The 13176-nt window shown below is 27.1% G+C and overlaps 2 protein-coding genes across 2 annotated transcripts; both read left to right on the top strand.

Moving 5' to 3' along the window:
* The first annotated feature begins 1344 nt into the window (after nucleotides 1–1344).
* On the top strand, nucleotides 1345–3379 carry LOC112600738 (zinc finger MYM-type protein 1-like). Its single transcript, XM_025348043.1, has 5 exons — nucleotides 1345–1370; nucleotides 1427–1957; nucleotides 2120–2333; nucleotides 2393–2513; nucleotides 2580–3379. The coding sequence occupies exons 1-5, from the start codon at nucleotides 1345–1347 to the stop codon at nucleotides 3377–3379; spliced, it is 1692 nt and encodes a 563-aa protein (XP_025203828.1).
* A 4480-nt stretch (nucleotides 3380–7859) lies between these two features.
* Nucleotides 7860–12755, top strand: LOC112600727. The gene is made up of 6 exons (XM_025348030.1): nucleotides 7860–8592; nucleotides 11327–11499; nucleotides 11566–11740; nucleotides 11810–11994; nucleotides 12055–12223; nucleotides 12289–12755. Exons 1-6 carry the CDS (start codon nucleotides 7860–7862, stop codon nucleotides 12753–12755), a joined length of 1902 nt encoding a protein of 633 aa, XP_025203815.1.
* Nucleotides 12756–13176: the final 421 nt, after the last annotated feature.

Here is a 13176-nt window from a genome sequence, read left to right on the forward strand (position 1 = left end):
CACTAGTACACAACACGTCTACACACACAAAACACAATTATTTATTGTTTTCGATAAGCTCTCGCTCCGTATGGTCTGCTGTCAAGTATTGTAAACTTAAAACTAACAAGTAACTGCCAACAGCCAACAGGTAATCAATATTCATATATTTTGTTTAGTACATTTTTACATAATATTTTGGTTTCTTTTTAAAATAAATTCCGTTCTCTGGTTGTTTTAATAAATAAGTAGTTAGTGAAACACAGTATTCATATATTATAAGCAGTGGTGGCGTGAAATAATATTATATATTTATATTTGATTTGATATATTATGTTAATGAATATACTTTATATATTATGATGATAATATATAAGAATTAATATATGATGCAAAGGTCGATATAACGTGGTGAATAGCATATTCACATATTTATTATTATGAAAATACTTAAACACGTTTTCTCAGTATCTATAAATTTAATATGATATTATAATATTATTTTCGTCTTACAATTCAGACGGCAGCCTATAGGCTATAATATAATACTTTTGGCAATGACTTTGTGGCTATATACTATATATTATAGAGTATGTAATGATTGCTATCGCACAATAATTCGTGCGATCTATTGATTATTTATAATAATACATATTATATTTTAATTATTGAATTAAATTGAAATTATTGAATTTCATATTACACACGATAATTCAAATAAGTCTTCTCTTCTTTTTCATTCTATCATAAAATATTATTTTTTTTTTTAACCTAAATATGCAAATATAAATAAATAAATAATTGTAGGTAAAATAATTGATACCATGCCGCCAAAAAAAGATAAACCTTCAGGAACCCAGTATCGAAAGCGTAGAGCCCAAGCTCAATTAGAATTAGAAAAAAATGCAAAAATGATGAACAAATATTTTAAAAGTAATAGTGGAACCTGTGAAACATCTACTTCGACGTCGGAGGTTAAAAATGAATCAATAAATAATATATACGAAAATATTTCTAAGACTCCTGTTAAACATAATAATGAAGGAACGTTGACCTCTCCTACTTTAACATATTTCCCTTGTGATAATAATAATATTGATAATGACATAAATAGTAGTAATAGTGCATTTGTGAACAAAACAGTTGAGATGAGCGATAAACCGGTAACCGATGTTTCCAAATCCGTTGCATTTATTTCTCAACCTGATTTATTCGACCCATATTTATAGCCAGATAACAGACAGAATAACTTAATAGACATAGTTATTGAGATGGGACCATGTGAAATAAATGATGACATTTTTCCCAAGGATGAAAATAATCGTCATTTTTCTAAAATATACCAAATAAGAAAATTAGACAATAATGAAAAAGTTAAAAGACGATGGCTTGTATATTTTAAAAGCATTGATCGGGTGTTTTGTTTTTGTTGCAAACTTTTTAATAGTTCTCATAGTACACTATCTACAACAGGCAATAATGACTGGAAACATATGACAACAACACTAATTTCTCATGAAAAATCACCTGAGCATTTTACTGCATACAAAAAGTGGCACGAATGTGAATTAAGATTAAAACTTGGTAGATGTATTGATAATGACCTGCAACGAGTAATGAATACAGAAGTTCAATATTGGAAAAGTATTTTAGAAAGGTTAATATCTATAACTTTATACTTATCCAAACACAATCTAGCTTTCCGAGGATCGTCTGATAAACTATTTGAAAGAAATAATGGAAACTATTTGGGGTTAGTAGAACTTTTAGGAAAATATGACAATAATATGAAAGAACATTTAAATCGAATAACTACACAAAAACTCAATCTAACTTATTGCAGTAAGGATATTCAAAATGAACTTATAAATCTAATGGCCTCTAAAGTTTTAGAAATCATTCAGCAAAAAGTACAAGACGCAAAATATTTTTCTATGATATTAGATTGTACTCCTGATGTCAGCCATTCTGAAAAAATGTAATTTACTATAAGATTTGTGGACGAAAATAATGGCAATTTACTAGTAGCTAAGCATTTTATTGGTTTTAGAGAAGTTTGTGAATCTACTGGAGAAAGCCTTACCGATTTATAGCTTAAGACGCTAAAAGAAACCAATCTTGATATAATGAACTGTTGTAGTTACGACAATGGCGCGAATATGAAAGGTCATAAAAAAGGTGTTCAAGCAAGAATTTTAGCTTTAAACCCTAAAGCGGAATTTATGCCCTGTGGTTGTCATTCTCTCAATCTCGTTATATCTGACGCAGCTTCGCAATCCAAAGAATCTATCACTCTTTTTGGAATTGTACAACGGATATTTGTTTTATTTTCGGCTTCTGTTTACCGTTGGCAAGTACAAAATCACATTTACCTAACTTGACGGTTAAGCCATTGTGTACAACCCGTTGGGAGAGTCGCATAGACAGTGTAAAAGCAATTCGATATCAAACAAAAGAGGTATACAATGCATTAATTGAAGTTGCGGAATCATCTAAGGCAGATGCTGGTACAAGAAATGAAGCAAGCAGTTTAGGTAATCAATTACTTGACTTCAATGTATTAATTTCATTAAATGTTTGGTATGATTTATTATTTCAAGTAAATATTGTAAGTAAATCTATGCAAGGATTTACAATGGATATAGAAATGGCGTCTTCATTATTAGATAATTGTGTCAAATATATTAACAAGTATCGAGAAACAGGGTACGCAGATGCGTCAAACTCTTCAAGAGAAATAGCAGAGTCATTAGGTATAGACCCAATCATAAAAGAAGCACGAGTAAGACGTAAAAAAACTTTTTTTGATGAAAACACCGATCAAGATTTTTTGATTAGCGCCGAAGAACGTTTTAAAAGAGAATTTTTCTACACTCTTGTAGATATAGTCAGAGAATCTATAAAAGAAAGATTTACTCAATTTGAAAACCATAAGCAATTATGGGGGTTTCTGTACAATTTAGAAAAATTACCATCTTCTGAACATCTTTTGGCATGCTGTAAAGATTTGTATGGAGCCCTTTCGGAAGGAGATAGTGCTGATATAAATTCCGTAGAGCTTTACAGTGAACTTAAACATCTGAGTTCACTTTTACCAATTGGCAAAGGATCCCCCAAATCAGCGCTCCAGTTTATACACGATATGAAATTAGTTGATGTATTCCCTTACACATGGATATCTCTAAGAATATTGCTGACGATTCCAGTTACTGTAGCGTCCGGTGAAAGAAGTTTTTCTAAACTTGGATTAATAAAAACTTATTTGTGCTCCTCGATGAAAGATGATAGACTTTCTTCGTTAGCAATTTTGTCAATTGAAAATGATTTAGCCCAAAAAGTAAACTATGAAGAAGCAATCAAACAGTTTTCTGAATTAAAAGCTAGAAAAGTTAAGTTTTAATATAAATTATAGTTATAAGTTTAAAACTAATATTATTTTTATTTTTATTTTTTATTTTACGCAATGTAGCAATTTTATAAATTAATAATATAATAAGTGTAACCTTATTACAATGTTGTACGATCAGGTAATAAAGTTTAAAATTATGATACAAAATACATACTAATTTTATTTAACTTAATAAAAAACTTAATTTTATTACTACTCAAACTAGGTGTGAGAGGGGGCGGTAAGGGCGCCAAAACATGGTTTCGCCCAGGGCGCTAATACTTCTTGCGCCGGCCCTGATACTCGCAAAGACCTTTTTAATTGCATTGTTAAATCTTACAGATCTAAATGTATTGAAGAAATTTTGGATAATTCAATTGCTTTATCTCTGCGTTGCGATGGCAGTGTTGATAGAACACAAGTTGATAAAATGTATGTTTTAATTATATCAGTAAATTTAAAAGGTGAAGAAAAGTTGTATTTTTATAGGTGCAACAGAAATAATTAAAAGAGGGGCTGAAGGCATATGTGACGCTATAAAAACTGCTTGCATTAACAGTGTAGGAAATGAAAATTTTGAGGTTATTTTAAGAAAAATATCATCTTTAGTCACTAATAGAGCTAGCTCAAATATTGGTGAAAAAAATGGTTTATGGCCCCTTTTAAAAAAATTGAAACAAAATGCTAGTAAAAATGAAATAGTGTGTCCCTTAATAACGTTATGGTGTGTTGCACATAGGTCAAACTTGGCATGGGAATCAGTAGTAATTCAATAAATAAAGTAAATTTATTATTTCAAAAACTTATTGGGCTTTCATCATTTTTTCGCAAGTCAGGCTTACGGACTAGAGAGTTGAAGATATTGCATCTATGCATAATTTGAAACTACTTCAACTTCCAAAATTTTTTTAAGTTCGGTGGTCTCAATTTACATATTCACTACTTAATAATGTATTGACTTCATGGACTTGCCTTGTAAAATGTTTTCATGATTCAAAAGATAATCTGTATATTGGATATTATCAATTTTTGACAAATGAATCTTGTCTGATGTATTATATATTTTTTCAAGATACCAAAAACAACTTCAATCTGATGACTTACATATCATAAGTATGGAAGAAAAAACTAACAATTTTATAAAAAAAATTGAAACTTTGAAATTGAACCCACTTTTAGGTGGATGGTTGAAACTCTAAATAAGGAGATTAAAGTACAACAAGATGGTACATTTACTTTAAGTAATATTTCTTTGATAACAAAAAAACCACCTCGTGGAAACAAACATCACCAATTTGTAACACATCAAAGAAATATATCTTCTATAAATCAAGAAATATTGTGTTCACTCCAAGAATTTCTCACTCAACGCTTTTCAATTGATCAGAAACTTCTACCCATTGTCAAACCATTTGTTCAATTATTGCCTAATGCAAATTTAAAAGATGTTCACAGTAGTTGGTGAAGATTTAAGTCTACGGGATTTATCACTAGAGTATGATGAACTATTGAATATAAGTAATATTTATGAACTTCGAAAAATGCATTTAAATCAAATAGTCTCAAAATTGTCTTCATCAACAATACACTTTAAAAATATAACTATTTTATTGGCTAGAATATTAGCAGCTAAACTACACAGTGCTGATTTAGAGCGTTTTATTAGTGCAAATAATTTATTAAAATCTCCAATGCGTTCAAGAATGTCGTTAGAAACAGAAAATATGTATTTATTTATTAATTATAATATACCACCATTATATGATTGGAATCCAAAAGAAGCTGTACATATTTGGTTAACAAAAAAAAAAAAAAAACACAGAGTTATTATGAAAATAAAGAGGAAAAAACAAATTATTTTAATGGACTATTTAAGGAAGCAGATGATAAACATATCTATGATAATTTTGGTTCAGATAATGATCATGATGATATTAAAAATAAAAAAATAAAATTGTCATTTGAAGCATAGGTAGTTGATTATTTTATTTTTTATTTTTAACATCTATAATCTATTATAATATATTATAAGATATTTGATATTAATAAATATGTTTTGTTAATTTTCATTTTGTTTTTCATTAATATTAGTTTCCTAGTTAAGAATGTTTAAATATATTTCATTGATTTTAACATTTTTGAATTTTGTTTGAAATATAAAAATATTTATAGGTACATATTTTGTTCCAGAGCTAGATTACATTGTAGTGTAAGGTATATTTAACTTAACTAGGTATATTTATCTTTATATTCATGTTGTAAAAAATTTAAGCATGGTATTCTCTCATTCCAAAATGTGTATACAAACCAAGTTCAGGTACCTACCTACTTGTGCAGTTCTAAAATATTCTTAGCGCAAACCCTGGTCTAGCGCAAGAACTCTACGGCCTGGATTTCCATTGACCGTCTCAAACCAGCATTTGTCGTGCGCAAAGACCCGATCGCCGACCATTCATATGCACGCAGCTTCGTCTGAAAACAACGCGCGGTCGTTTTCGCGCTAGCGAGCGGGAGTAATGTGGCGATACCGTAGTATCACCACTACTACCATGGGCGCCCGCAGGAAATTTATCAGGGAGGGGCATAATGAAATCACACTAAAAAATATAGGTATTAAAAAAAAGTTTATTCCTTGTAAAATGTAAAATATAAAACAAAATTTATTCGTTATTAAATAAAAACTGAAGTCTTCGTGGTTGTTCTATTGCAAACCTTATTATCAATTGTTCAATGAATTTTTCTTTTCTTATATTAATTCTTTCACGATGAACACTTAACATACATAGACCATTTAATCGTTCTTCACACGTCGTAGACCGAAGCCACTTTTAACTCTTCGTAAAGTGCTACACTGAAAAAAAAACTACCTGTAATTATGACAATATTGTCTTATTAAACTTAAATATGTCACCATAACAATGTATGTTTGTTTAAACAATATATTAGTTAATTTAACAATTCAAAATGACGAAAAATTGATAATATTTTATTAAAATAACACTGTAAAAATTGTCAAAATAATGCATTCGTTTACATTATATATTCGTATATATATTATATAACCTAACCTAATTTTAGCAATTCAAAGCTATTTATAACCGGGATTTTCCAAAATGTAATTATAATTATCATCGTAACAAGAGTATTGTCATTTAATCCTTTTAATATTATCAAATATAATAAAATGTTCTTTATTTGCTACTGTTTATACAATTTGTACTGTTTAGTCGTTTAGTGTTTACTGATGTTTGATTTTGAAGTACCTAAGCAATAACGTTACCGGTACCTATACTTACGTACTTATTGTGATACTTGTGATTAAAAAAAAAAAGTGTGATTTGTGTTTTAAATAAAGTGTGAAGATTTTGTGTCCTGCAGTTACACACATACTGTGCAAGAATTTTAAATCTACAGTTATTATTACAATTTGTAAGTAACATTAATTATTTTTTTTAATTAAAAATTTGTGTACATAATATGTATATTAACATAATATGTATGTATTTAGGTATTTATTATTGGTAAAGACAGTTAAAAACTAATATTGCATTCTACATCAGGTAAATATAATTTATATTTTATATATTTATATAACAATACACTTGATGTAAATAATTAAGTATTAAATCATCTAATTAACAGTGCCGCGTTAAGCTATGTTGCCGCCCCCGGGGCAAATTAAAATATGCTGCCCTTACAAAAATGACAATTCAAAATTATATTCAACACACTATTAATTACAGTCAGTAGCGTATTAACGAGTAGGATACAAGTGTACTATGCAAAAACAATAAATTTACAAAATACTTATATCTTTATTATGTCTATTTTAAATAGCACATTTTTACTTATATTTAAATTTTATAATTATTAATTATATCTCACATATAAATTTTAAAAAATTACCAAATGTGACAAAATATTATCATTCATTACTTTTTTTACTATTTTTCTTTTATATTAATTTTTTCCTCGATTTTGTTTGAGAAAAAAACGTACAGAATAATGAAAATAGTTTACACGATAACAGTACAATTATTAGAACAAGTTCTTAATTCTTATCGCCTTGTGACATGCAGCGGTAGACGGCGGCTTTTTCGTGGTATTTATAAACGAAATAATATGTACTTATTATAGTTATACAGTCACTCAAAAAAAATTATAATTATAAATTTTTCATTTTATGTTGATCCTCCAAAATTTGCCGCCCCGTCAAACATCATAAAATTTGCCGCCTTGGGGCAATTGCCCCCCCCTTGCCCCCCTTAAACGTGGCTCTGCTAATTAGTAAATTTTAATGTTATATTATAATAGTTGCTAATTAATTTCTAGGTTATTAAAACGAGTGTTCTTTGGAGATTCTGCTGTTTTATACATTATTAGTTATTATTTTGTGAGTTGATATTACATTTAGTCAACAGTTTTAATTTGTTAGCTTATAATGCTTATATTATATTGATAACCATAAGGTATCCTATCTATTAGTTTTAAAATGATTTGTTATATTTGTGGATTGGACATGGAAAATTGGAAAGCATTAGTATGTCATTTTAAAATATTTCATTCGTTAAAAAGTTATAGTACCTATACATGTGGTGAAGGTAACTGTAAACAATCTTTTCAGTGCTTAGCTACATTTAAAAGACATATACATGTTAAGCATTTCCCAGAACTACAATTAAGTTCTAAAATTCCTGAACAGTCTTGTACCAATTCTTCACTACCACCTCTTAATAATTCTGAAAATGTTCATAGAAATAATTCTTTAAATGAAAATATAAATGCTGAAATTCCATTTAATTTTGAACTAGTTAGTGAATTATTATACAAATCAGCAGTAGAACTGGTTGTTAATTTACATAGTAATAATAATTTTGCTAGAGTAGACATCATAAATATTCAAGCTGGTATAGTAGAAACAATTTTAACACCTATTGTGTCCATGTTAAAAAAAGTTGTAGAAGATGAAATAAAAGAGCCTACTTTACTTTCTAAATTTCACAGAGTTACTTCAGTCATAGAAAATACTTTTCTTTATTGTAGTACTGAATATCGTTTATTAGATTGGCTTATTAATAATGAATTTTTGTCCAAAATAAATCAGTTTACTATAAACAATGAAATTTGTCCAGTTCAACATATTGGTGAAACTATATTTGATGAGAAAAATACAACAGGCGCTTTATTACCATTAAAATTTCAATTTAAAAAATATTTTGAACAAGGTGACAATTTTAAAAAACAGTTGACTCGATTAAATTTATATAAAACCAATGAATGTACAACTATAGACAATTTTGTTCAAGGAACTCTTTGGAAACAAAAGGTCTCTCAGTATAGTAATGATAAAATTATAATTCCGTTTTTTTTGTACATGGATGAATTTGAAATCAATAATCCATTAGGATCTCATTCAAAATTTCAATCCATTTCAGCTGTATATTATAGCTTTCCATTAGCAGAAAATAATTCTAAATTAACAAATATCTTTTTAGCTGCACTAGTAAAACACGTGGATCTTACATCTTTTGGTAATGACAAATGTTTAGAAAGCTTAGTTAATGAAATAAATATACTTGAAAATGAAGGTATTAACATTTCAACTGAAGATGGACATTTCCATGTACATTTTGTATTGGGAATAATTCTAGGAGATAATTTAGGCTTAAATAGTTTATTAGAGTTCAGTAAATCTTTTTCTGCAAATTTCTTCTGCCGCTTTTGCAAAGCTCATAAATCAGTAACTAAATTAATGCATGAAGAAGATTTAACTTGTATGCGTAATGTTCACAACTATTCTGTAGATGTCGCTAGCTTAAATTTTTTAGAAACTGGAATTTATAGAGAGTCGTTGTTAAATCAAGTAACTCATTTTCATGTTACTCAAAATTTTTGTATAGATATCATGCATGACTTATTTGAAGGGATTTGTCATTATGATATATGTCATATATTAATCTACTTTATTGATACAGCAAAATTATTTTCATTAGAAACTCTTAATAGCCGAAAAATGAATTTTAATTATGGGCCAATAGAAGTAGGTAATATTTCACCTCCTATTAAAATTGTTCATTTAAAAAAAAGACATTTGAAAATGTCAGCTAGAGAAGTTATGACTTTTGTTCATTTTCTTCCTCTAATGATAGGAGACTTAATACCAGAGAATGATGAGGTTTGGGCACTTTTCCTAATATTGCTTCAAATTATAGACATTCTTTTATCATACACATTTACTGATAATGCAATTTCTCATCTTCGACAATTAATTTCACAACATAACTCTATGTATGTAACACTTTTTAATGATACCCTAAAACCTAAATATCACATTTTAGTTCACTATCCTACAATAATTAAAAATTCAGGTCCTCCTAGGCATTACTGGTGTTTTCGCTATGAGGCCAAACACAAGGAATTAAAAATGTATGCTAGAGTAACAACTTCCAGAAAAAATGTAACTTTGACGTTGGCTAAAAAATTTCAGTTTAAATTTGCTCAAAATTTAATGGAATCAGAAAAATATATTATTTTTAAAGATAAACATAGAGTTATAAGTAAATATACTGAAATTATTAACACTATTCTTAATCTAACTTTATCACAGTATACTTGTTATACTGAGTTCAAATTTAATGGCATATTATACAAAGAAGGATATTATCTAACCAAAAATTATAATGAATTACATTTATTTAAAATTTATGAAATTATATTTATTAATCAACCAGAAATTATGGTTTATATTTTGGCTAAAGAAATAAAATTGAACGAATTTAGTTCACATTATGAATCTTTTTATGTGAGTGGTAGTGAAGAAGTTATTAATGATTGTTTTATATGTGGTGTCAATGAATTTGATGGACCTCCCATAAATGTCACAACTATTCCATCTGGTAAAAAAATGATACGTTTAAAACAATTTTATTAATTTTATAAGCTTTAATATATATATATTTACTATAAAGCATTTTTTTTATTATTTTAATTTTATCATTACAATTTTTTAGTATCTAAATGTATATATTTATTTTTTATTGTTAATGTATTAATCATGTACTTATCATACCCATTTGAAAACATAATAAATATTTTATTTGTACATTTTTGGTTTTAATTGCAGATTTGTATAGCAATTTTTTTTTATAATACTTGTTACAATAAATTTAATTTATATTAAGATGGATAATTATACTCCTAATGGATCGTATATTTTAAATATTGGAGAATCTTCTAGTTCTGTAAGTAGTAATAAATTAAAGTTTGCAAGACTTTAATATAAATTATAACTAGAATTCATTGTTTACTATTTTAATAAAATGCTTAGGAGTCTCTTGGACTACATAATCCTTTTAATGAAGAATTATTTATTAGTCCAGTTATTGAAAATACTCCCAGTGTTGTAGCAGATTACAACTACCCAGTTGAAGATTTGACGGAATTGCAAGCATTATTAAATTCATGGGGATTGAAATGTGTTTATCAAACATGTGTTGGTAGGAAAATTGCTATAAACTATAGTGCACCTATGACTTATAATAATTAATAATTATTATAATATTATTAATATAATAATGTACTATTATATTAGTTTAAATTCTTGATAACTGTTTCTTATTTTTATATAAACACATTATTACCTTACCAAATGATTTACAGTTTATTCTATGTTGTTTATTTATGTAGATCAACTTATAGATATGACAATTCTTTCTTACATGAAAATTGAGCATGTTCATAAACTTTTGTTCAAATTCCCACTTGGAATAATATTTAAGTTTGAAGCAGAATTAGAGAAATGGCAAAAGACAAAAAATACTCTAAAAAGTTGTCAAAATACAAACACCACTAACTCAATTAATATTTCTATAAACAAATCTAACACAGAAACTCTTACAAAACCACAAAAGTCAAGTCATAATTTAAGAGTTGATGAAGTGCTTTCTATGTCTACTCAAGGTTCCCTGATACTTGACTATTTTAAAACACACAAGAAATTGAATGATGGTATACGGGCAACATTGATAGACATACTTATTGGACAAGTACTATCACAACAAATACCTATGTCTGTAAGTATGGCAGAATCTCTAGCAGACCAAATTGTTGCTATGTTTAAATCAGAAGTTAAGGTAATTTGATTGGTTTGGTCTAGTATAATTATAAGAGTGTAAGACTAATAATTATGAAACCTACAGGATACATATTTCATGAAAATCGGTTGTAATAAAAATCCCAAAGGAAAACTGTATGCCAAGTATTATAATTTTGTAAGAAACATGAAAAATACAGGATTAATACCCACACCAATCACCAAAAATAAAACAATGAACGAGAAAAAACAGAAAAATGGCTGGTTCGAAAAAAAATTTGGTATAACTTTAATATGTACTATTTATCTATTAATACTTACTTTTTTATAATGATTTTAATTATTTACAGTATCTGAAAGTGGAATAGATTCTATACTTGATGTTTTGAAATACAATGATACTTCATTTCCAGAGTTAGAATCAAATTGGAGAGCTACTGTATTTTATCGATTAAATGATATTAAGAATTCTCATTCAACAACAGAAATCTTAAATAAATGGAAACAATATAAAGTTCCTTATGGCCATAAATTAGTAAGGAATTTAAAACATATTGTGTTATTAATTCCCATTATTCATAAAACAGTTTTTTAGATTGATATTGATTACAATATTCTATTTCCTACTGGTATTAACATATATCAAGACTTTGAGGAAAAATCAGATAAAATATTTAAATTATTAAATGAAAAAATCAAAGATTTAAACTGTCGAAAAATATTGGATACCTTAAAAAATACAAATGAAATTAATATTAATGATAGTAAGATATATAATCAAATTTATAATAACAATAATGCATTTTTACTCATAAAAAATTATTTATAGATGTTAAAAATGGTGTATTGATATATTTGCTACATGCTCTATTTGCTCCCACTTCAAAAAAAGTTACCAGAGACGAACAGGGAAAAAAGAATCTGATTAAATATTCCATTAAAGATTCACAAGACAGCTTCATAGTATTTGGTGAATCTGTAGATATAATGCAACAACATTTAGAGCAACTTAAAAGTCGTGGGGACCCCATCCAACCTTTTACTTTAATTGTAGGGACTATTTTTTCTCATAAAGAAATATTAGTGTATTTTGACTCAATCATGTATAAAGTGCATTCTATACTAAGATCCATTGAAGTATGTTATAAAATTTTCCACTTGTTCAATTTGGAATATCCATGTCAATCATCTATTGTATGGTTATTCGTTCAAAATTACTTTTTTGGCTTAACATCTTCTTATGATAAACCTCATCCAAAATTAGTTCAAATCTTATCTGATTTAAAAAATGATTAATTTTTTTTATATAAATCAACTTTTCATCAATATGTGTTTTTTTCTATGATTTTTATGATTATTTATTATTTATACTAAAAAGGAATCAGATTTTAGATATCTCATTAATATCTAAAATATTATATTAATTAAGTGATTATGATTTATAAATAGATTTTTTTTTGTATTATTATTATAATATAATTATATTCATATTTATATACTTATGATTAAGTATAGAATTAATTACTTTTTTTTCTAGACTAATAAGTTATCACACAAATTAGATTTTATTAAATATCTTTATGTACATGAAATAATTAATAAGTAACTAAAGTTTTGAATTTGTTGATTTATTTTATGTAATAACTCATAATAAAATTGAAATACTTAAAAATATATATATATTATGGTAACCTTTATTATTTAACCTAACTCAACT

The sequence above is a fragment of the Melanaphis sacchari genome, unplaced genomic scaffold (assembly GCF_002803265.2).
Source record: "Melanaphis sacchari strain LSU unplaced genomic scaffold, SCAv2.0 Contig67_pilon_pilon, whole genome shotgun sequence".
NCBI classification, from domain to species: Eukaryota; Metazoa; Arthropoda; class Insecta; order Hemiptera; family Aphididae; genus Melanaphis; species Melanaphis sacchari.